General features: G+C 42.2%; 2 protein-coding genes across 4 annotated transcripts in view; one reads left to right on the top strand and one right to left on the bottom strand.

Moving 5' to 3' along the window:
• Positions 1 to 307: 307 nt before the first annotated feature.
• c24h8orf82 (chromosome 24 C8orf82 homolog) lies at positions 308 to 4,935 on the bottom strand. Of its 2 annotated transcripts, XM_077594714.1 has the most exons (4): positions 4,876 to 4,935; positions 4,599 to 4,788; positions 4,491 to 4,539; positions 308 to 902 (listed from the first exon to the last, which is right to left on the bottom strand). In XM_077594714.1, exons 2-4 carry the CDS (start codon positions 4,761 to 4,763, stop codon positions 424 to 426), a joined length of 693 nt encoding a protein of 230 aa, XP_077450840.1. In that variant the 5' UTR covers positions 4,764 to 4,788; positions 4,876 to 4,935; the 3' UTR covers positions 308 to 423. The 2 variants fall into 2 exon arrangements, with proteins under 2 accessions (XP_077450840.1, XP_077450839.1); XM_077594713.1 differs by having other exon boundaries at positions 4,599 to 4,928.
• A 3,324-nt stretch (positions 4,936 to 8,259) lies between these two features.
• LOC144069315 (MARVEL domain-containing protein 3) overlaps positions 8,260 to 8,790 on the top strand; it is a 13,425-nt gene continuing 12,894 nt past the window's right edge. The window contains exon 1 of one of the 2 annotated variants that reach the window (XM_077594576.1): positions 8,260 to 8,336. The gene's annotated coding sequence lies outside the window, so the exon portion shown is untranslated. The remainder of the gene's footprint in view (positions 8,337 to 8,790) is intronic. The other variant, XM_077594577.1, reaches the window with a different exon arrangement.

An 8,790-nucleotide genomic window follows, 5' to 3' on the forward strand; every position in this document is an offset into this window, starting at 1 on the left:
AAAGCCTTTTTTTAAACAATAAAAACGTTTTTTTAAAACCTTCGTTACTATGCCACTTTTGCTCGGTCCCAACGGGTGGCATAGTAATGAGATTTGACTGTATAAGAGATCACTCTGCCTAATGTCATTGCTCCAAGATCAACAATCCTTCTAATCAATATTGGAGTGTTATCTTGTTCATTTCCTTTTATTTCGTAAGAAAGTTTTTCTTAACTGTCTCCTTAAACATTTCAACTGAAATAATCTTCTTGCAGTGCGAAAGGTGAGTTAACGAATATGTCCATGTCAAGAAAAATGAAAAAAATAATCATTTTCAATATTTTTAATCACAAAAATATTTGACATGATGGCTTAAGCCTATCGCATTCAATGTCATAAAAGTCACTTGAACGTCATCTTATCATTCCTGCGGCAAGACTTTTCCTATTTTTGCTGAGGAGATTCGCCACCTCCAGCTTCTTCCTTGGGAAAGCTTGATTCCAGCTCATTGGTTAGTTTGTACTGCTGTTTCTTCCACAAGAAGTGTGTGGGGGGCCCTTCTTGATCTCCCACTGAATCGTGGATAAAGAAAGGGCTGAGCTCGATTGCCAGGGCGGACCTCACCAGCCCGATGCCGCCAATTTGATCGGAGCAAGGGTGATAAACCCGTCCGTTGGGTGGATGCATGAAGAGTGCCTCGGGACGAAAGGGAACTGTCAGCTTCTCTCCACCGCCGCAGAAAGACAGCATGTCCTGTTTGCTGGTGGCGTCTTGTACCAATTGAGTAAAAACGACCGGTCGATCATCACAACGCAGGAAGTTCCTCTCTCTCCCACACAGCGACAGGAAGGGGAAGTCTTCCTTGTAGCGTCCACTCTGGTTTACCCGGAGACGACTGAAGAAGAAGGCGAGGAACTTTCTGTCTGACGAAGTAAGATGACAAAAGAGAACACCAAAATAATCCATTAGAAAGTTGAATAAAACAATAATGCTGAGTTCCCACCTAAAACGTGTCACTGTCTCCAACTTAAGTGTGCATGTCAAAAGAAAGTTTGGATTTTTAATTGAGTGCTGGATGGATGCATATTATCGTGGCATATTGATATCATAATATAAAATGATCCACATTGTTATGTGATTTTTTTCCCATATCTCACAGCACTACGCGATCTTAATACTTAACTTACTTACTTAGCTTAACTTACTACTTAATGCCAGTGTTTCCCAAACTTTTTTGAGCTGTGGTGCACTTTTTGCATTGAAAACATTTCAAAGGACGCCAAATATTTTAATTTAAAACTATGTCGCCTATATTCAGTAGGAATTACATAAACCTCCAAAATTATTCCAAAATCAAATTTTTCACACTGACAATGTCACCAAAAGTTGATGTCTGCAGACCCTGAACAACTTCCGGTCCGAGTGATGCAAAAATAATTCATGTTTTTAATGACATAATTTTATGACTTTTCTCCAAATATTACTTAAAACTCCTAATATGACGCAAAAAAATGTGCTTACACAGACTTTACGTCGCCAAAAGTTGATGCCCTAGAAACCAAACAACACCGGTGTGCCGCGGCATGGTGGTTGGGAAACACTGCATTATGAAAAACAAGGTTCAATGGTGTGTTTTTATTTGTCCTTCAGCTACAAATCAGATATTTTTCTTTTCTTACATTTCTCCATGCTTGGCCATGCTGTGGTTGAAAGTCGGGACAAATGGACAGCGTTTTGGCGGGTATACCGGCTTTCGCGAGTATGACGTTTATTTTGACCGACGAAAAACAATAAAATATATTTATTCTAAAACGACAAGATCACGGGCGTCCCGGTGGAGCGAGTGGTTAGCGCATCAGCTTCACAGCTCTGGGGTCATGCGTTCAAATCCAGGTCATGTCCATCTGTGTGGAGTTTGCATGTTCTCCCTTGGCCTGCGTGGGTTTTCTCCAGGTACTCTGGTTTCCTTCCACATTCCATGGACATGCATGGTAGGCTGATTGGACACTCTAAATTGCCCCTGGGTAAGGATGTGAGTGTGCATGGTTGTCTGTCTCCTTGTGCCCTGCGATCGGCTGGCCACCAATTCAGGGTGTCCCCTGTGAAATATGAATTGTATTCTTATATTTAATCTTGCACCCTTCTGCACTCTTATGAATTTAGTCACTAGAATAGAATTTTTACTGACACCTACAGGTCAAGGCCTGTCATCACTTTGTATATAACACACCCCTTTTCGTGTTCCCGCCTAAAGTTTGTCTCCGCCTAACTTCTATAAAATACCATCACCGACCGAGCGGACGGCGTATCTGGTTGGGGAACCTCGACGTGGACGCTGGCTCTGTCCGTCCACTCGCCCCCTTCTTAGGAAGGGTGGGGGCTAGCCAAGGGGGCTAGCCAAGAACAAAGGAAGCGGACCAAGCAGCGACCATTTTGAGAGCGGTCGAGATGAGGCCTCCCTTCCAGATAACCTCCTTCGGCCGGGAGTTAAAAACTACCACGTGTTTTGCTGCTTCCTCTGTATGAAGATTATTGTCGAGGCAACCCAGCTTTGACATCCCCCGCCTCTGGCCCGGAGTCAGCTGGGATAGGCTCTGGCACCCCCCACGACCCTAATGAGGATAAGGCGGTTCAGGAAAAAGAGATGAGATGACAAGATCACAATAATCTTCCAATTTAGAACTAAAATATTAAAGGACTAACACAAATAAAATACACAAGTTAAATACTTACTTACTTAGTTAAATACCCTAACTCGAGTGCAGGGAAGCAGGGAATGGACGAGGAAATTAGTGCTTAAAAGAAACTTTAATCACTTAAACTGGAGGCAAAGAAAATAATAAATAAATAACAAAAGACTTGGCGTCAAATAGTAAACGCAAACCTGACGGAGAAATCACGAGAGGACTTGGAAACATGGAACGAGGAGACGTGGAAACAAGGTAGCACAAATAAGATGGTCCGACAAATAACAAACAATCCGTGAGGTTTAAACAGACAAGACCGGAAATAATTCTCAATGACGCACTGCTGGAAACGAGAGGGAAGGGCAAGCAAGGAAAGACAAACAAGGGTAAAAAGCAAACATACACACACACGGAGGAGAAAATGAAATACCGTATTTACTCGCAGATAAGCCGCCCGCGCGTATAGGCTGGACCCTTAAGATTGCTGAATTTTACAATTTCTCGCGTATAAGTCGTATCCCGATTCCCAGTTTTCGACCCCATATTCATGGTTTTAATAGTGAGTACAAATTTCCAAGATGGCGCCGTTCACACGGGAGCCAGTAGAAGTAGCTCTGTACACTTATGTTTTTCGTGTTTTACAGCCCTTCTATCTTTTTTTAATTACATTTTAATATTTTTTAATACATTCCTTTTTACTTTACTTTGTACTTTATACTTTTTACTGTAATGTTTTTACAACTTTCCTTTGTTCTGTTAGCCTGGCTTCTTTCGGCTACTTTTTTTTTGGAACCATTCAGCCATGCCTACGCTGTCACACACATGGGACTGACTAGCTGTTACAATACGCAGCGGAAGGAGCAACACCTCGGTGCCACCGGGGATTCGGAGCTGGACAAAAGTGCCAGGAGAAGAGGCAACGCTTCTGACCAACCATTCCATCGTGGGATAAGATAGAAGAGCTGTCGGTGCTTACCAGCAACGGAGTCGAGGTGCCCCACTCTGCTACTGTTGTCTTCAGCTCCAGACTACTGAGGAACTGTGCGGATAAGCATGGAAGAGTGACTCTGCATATTCTCTACCTTGGTCACAGTCTGCAGAATTTCCCCATCTTGTGGAAGACTTCTTGTGTGTGGTTCCAGTTTTTGTTTCCATTTTCCAGTTTCCAATGACTTTGATTTGCTTTGTACTTTTTGCTTTTGCTTTGTTGTTGTGCGGCCTTTGCGACTGTACTGTCTAACTTATAACTATGCCTTCTCTTGTTACTGTCACAATGAAATTTCCTGAATACGGGATGAATAAAGTTATCCAATCCAATCCAATCCAAATGTGTTACTTTCAAGGGAAAATCTTAAGAAAAATCATCACAAGTCGTATTTCTGAGATACTGTATGAATCAAAAGCACATTATTAGGGTCAATATCATAAGGAAGTTAATATGCCTGTCTTTGTAAATGCAAAATATTGAGTTTGAAAAAAGAAATAAGTATCTTGATGCGAACCTGATGCTTTCTAATTACATAAATAAAAAATTTCTTAACAGAAGTTTAAGATGTTGTGGCAGCCATAATGCTTCCACTGTGGTCGGACTCATCTCAGGGGGGATGAGTCTGCCTACAGAGATGAGGTCAACAAACTGTCTTCGTGGTGTTTGGTCAACAATCTCACACTAAACACCACGAAAACTTAAGAAATAATCCTGGACTTTAGCAAACGCAGCACAGATCTGTCCCCAGGCAAAATGACCCCATCACATAGCCCGCAAAAATGAAGAATGCTAACAAAAAGAACAACAAAAACAAAAAACGTTTACGTTGTTTATACCTTTGAAACAGGTGACAAAATTCTTCATTTTGGTGTCATCCAGAAACAGCTGCAAAAAAGTCCACAAGTCGACATGTGCTGAACACAAACATGAGCAGCGACACACACCTGTCCTTGGTGATCAATGTAGTAGAAGTATTCTCGGATCCGTGGCTCGGGGCTCTGACCCTGGACATATGCAGCGAAGGTCCTGAGATTGCTGTAGCCGGCGTCATGGCAGCGCAGACCGGCCAGCTGTCTCACGAGCACGACGGTAGTCCCAAGACACAACATGAGCTCTCATCCAAACTGTGGTTTTCTGGAAGTATAGACACGGTATTACTGAATCCAACTTTATCCTTAGCGTGACCGGAATATAAGGGAAAAAAACCTAAAAAATGATTACATTGAACCCAATTGTCGTTACTTCTACGACCCGGAAATGTTTACATGTTGGTGTTTAATATCACTACTGCCACCAAGTGGACAGTCATGGCCTAAATAAAATGATTATTGGAACAGAACAGGGTAACAAAATACGTATGCCTATAAATGTTTCCAATTAAATATTTGCTGCAGCTTTGGAAACTATCAGATTTTACGGGGTTCAGAACTTAAAAACACACTAATTTAATTAATTCATTCATTCATTTTGTGAATACAAAATACAAAACATTACAGACCAACCAGTTTGCATTTACATTGCAGTTTCCGTAAATCAAGAAACTACAAAATGTAAGTACATTATATCAATTAAAATAGTTACGATATGACCTTAAGATAGTGTGAACAAAGTCCAATAAAATACTAAATGAATATATTACTTATTACATATTTCTGAATGAGGTTAAAGTACAGACTCGCATTTATGTTTGTTATCAAGATACTTAACATACTACATTTTGTTTCTTAAAGACCACACTTTTATTAGCAATATCAAAGTCAATGTGACATGGTGATCAAATATTATATATATATATATATATCTATTATAGTATTGATATTTATGTAATGCATTTTTACTGAGGGTGGCCTGGCGGATGAGTGGTTGGTGCGTTGGCCTCACAGTGGAAGTCCTGGGTTCAAATCCACAGGTGCACTGAACTTGTGTGGATTTTGCATGTTCTCCCTGGGCCTGTGTGGGTTTTCTCCAGGTACTCTGGTTTCCTCCCACATTCCATGGACATACATGGTAGTCTGATTGGCCACTCTAAATTGCCTCTAGGTATGAGAGTGAGCGTGAATGGTTGTTTATCTCCTTGTGCCCTGCGATTGGCTGGTCACCAATTCAGGGCGTCCCCTGCCTCTGGCCCGAAGTCAGCTGGGATAGGCTCCAGCACTCCCCGCAACCCTAGTGAGGATGAAGTGGTTCAGAAACTCAAATGAGATGCGTATTTGAACTATGAAGTAAATAGAGCAGGGGTGGCGAACAATGTTCCCTCTAATTTTTCGTTAGTCTGGGCAGAAAGACAACCTCCCTGAGCGCACTGAGTACCAGTGTGAGCGACATCATTGGTACTCGGACAATTCGTCTAAAGACGTTTCGCCGGCGAACCTTTGACAGACGGGCAGGTCGCCGAACGGACGTTCGGCCGAACGTTCGTTCGGCCCGTTCAGCCGAACGGAGGTTTCGCCGAAACGGGATTCGCGCGCTCGCCCCGCCCCCGGATCGTGTGTGCACAAATTTTTCTACCTCGGCCCGTGGGCCATGTACGGCCCGTTAGGATTTTTAATCCGGCCCGCCGCCGGCGTTGTCCAAATTATAGTAAAAATCAATGATTCATTTTCCTTTGCCGCTCATCACTCTCAATTTATTAGTCTACCATCAATGGCAGCCCGGGAATAAGCACTCTTGGGCGGGCATGGCAGCCCGGGAATAAGCACTCTTGGGCGGGCAGATGTAGCAGAACCGAGCCGTAAAATGACAGCAATCGAGTTAAATCCATCTTAAAACAGCATTTAATGATTAAATACAAATACTGGAGCTCTTTGGACATTAGAACCGAGCCCAGGGAAGTGAATTCCTCGGTAAAATGTCGCGATGGAGGCAAAAAACGTCTATATACGTCCATTCGCCAAATGGCTCAAAATGCTATCAAATTCGGTCAAATCCAGCCAAAAACAGCGTTTAATGATTAAATACAAATACTGGAGCTCTTTGGACATTAGAACCGAGCCCAGGGAAGTGAATTCCTCGGTAAAATGTCGCGATGATGTCGCGATGGAGACAAAAAAACGTCTATATACGTCCATTTGCCAAACGGCTCAAAATGCTCTCAAATTCGGTCAAATCCAGCTGAAAACAGCACAAATAGTAGTATTTGTATTTAATCATTAAACTAACAAATACTAGTATTTGTATTTAATAATTAAACTGTTTGAACGAACGTTCATTCGGCGACCTGTCCGTCTGTCAAACGTCCGTCGGCGAAACGTCTTTAGGCGAATCATCCGGTCACGACATCATCATTGCTCGCTATGGGCACACCAGTATCACACCTGCCACAAGCAGGTGCATATCAATGTTGCCTCTAATATTTCATGTAAAACACGAAAAACATAAGAGTGGACAGAGCTACTGCCACTGGCTGCCACTTAAACGGCGCCATCATGGGGAAAGGGGTAAAAAAAATAATAATTACTGCGCGCCATATGATTGCTGCTGCGCAGAGAAGACGAGAGTAGTGCGCAATTGCGCACGCGCGCAGGTTAGAGGGAACATTGGAGCGAACATGCAGCCCAAGAGCCGCATGCAGCTCCTGGTCAAAATGAATGCGGCTCATTGCTTTTTAAAAATCATATTTTGTATATAATGTAGCTCTTTGCCTCGTTTCATGTTTCTCTTATTTTTATTCTCTCTTAAAACACACTCAAATCCATCAGGGCCCATTAAAACAAATAATTCATTATATTTAAAAATAATTTGGAAGATTGATTTTTTTTTTTTTGCTGCTTCTGAAACAAGTAGGCTTTTTGTCTCGTTGCGTCTAACTTGTTCGCCGCCCCTGGAACAGAGCATGTAGTTAATATCTACAAAGGCACAATACATATTTGATAAGTGACCAATTGTGTTAAATATGGGTTGGGTCAGGTTTTGTTGGGGTTTTTACCCTATGTGACCTTTTTTTCATCTTCCATACTGCCCATCCTCGGAAGGGTTGCGGGGGATGCTGGAGCCTAATCCAGCTGTTTTTGGGCAAAAGGCAGTCTACACCCTAGACTGGTTACCAGTCAGTCGTAGGACACAGAGACACAGACAACCGCTCACTCTCACGATCACACTGCCACCAAGTGGGAATTGAACCCAGACTGCCCGCACCAAAGGCAGGCAGAAGAACCAACTTCACCATCGGGTGGCGCATAGATGAATTATCCTTATTATTGTCCCTTGAGTTCACCTGTTGTTTCCCCTGCCCTTGAGATGGGTGAACCGTAACATTTAATGGCTGGCTAAAAACACATTTGCCCAACTGTATAAATTGTGCAAACTCTAACCAATTTTCAAATTGTTTGGGTTTCCATTAACGTCAGAGATACAGTAAATAAATTGCATATTCGCTTGAAAAAAACAATGATGGTACTTTTTTTTTTATCTCGCCATATTAATATGGTTTGTTATGAACTCAACCCTTTGTAAATCGGAAAAAAACCGCTATCGTAGAGACCGCCATTGAAGGCCTCAACCAGAAGATGGTCGCCAAAGACGCACGCCAGAGACTCCACTTTGAGACATGTTTTCTTTTATATATTATATCTATGTCCCAACCCATTTCCTTTTGCAGGAAGGGCGGGGCATTTTTCCTACCTGGGCCCGCTCACACGGAACAATATGGCGATGTAGCTGGATTTACGGACACCGACCTAATAGTAAGTTTGTATGTTAGTCAGTACTAACTAAACCCGACCTGGTCCATATCTAGCACATTCTAATGATAATTTAGAGTTTACTGTTATTGAGTTTCGGAAGTAGCAAACGTTTTCTGACTAGGGTTACTTTAGTTTCGAAAAGGTGCTTTTCCCAATTTTCTCAAAATTTTCTTTTACCCTGCACTTTTGTCGTTTAAGTGTATTGTAAGGCTCCCCTGTTTTAATATCGTCATTGACTCCTCTTTTGGAAGTTTCGCTCATACGGAGCCCCCAGGCGCAGGTGTCAAACCGGCGGCTCGAGAGCCATATCCGCCCCGCTACATGAGTTTATGATTTCATGTGTTGATTTAATGTTTCATGCGCAAAATCAAATGAATATTTAAGAGAAAGAGAGAATATTTAGTCTTTTTTCTTTTTATTGTGAAAATTGAGTTTCTCCTTTTAATCATAAAAA

This window comes from Stigmatopora argus, chromosome 24 (genome assembly GCF_051989625.1).
Source record: "Stigmatopora argus isolate UIUO_Sarg chromosome 24, RoL_Sarg_1.0, whole genome shotgun sequence".
In the NCBI taxonomy this organism is placed as follows: Eukaryota; Metazoa; Chordata; class Actinopteri; order Syngnathiformes; family Syngnathidae; genus Stigmatopora; species Stigmatopora argus.

Coding starts and splice junctions, on each gene's coding strand:
- c24h8orf82 (XM_077594714.1), bottom strand. CDS start 4,763: ATGTTGTGTCTTGGGACTACCGTCGTGCTCGTGAGACAGCTGGCCGGT. Junction 4,540..4,598: donor ACATTGATCACCAAGGACAG/GTGTGTGTCGCT, acceptor ACTTTTTTGCAG/CTGTTTCTGGATGACACCAA. Junction 903..4,490: donor TTTTGTCACCTGTTTCAAAG/GTATAAACAACG, acceptor TTACTTCGTCAG/ACAGAAAGTTCCTCGCCTTC.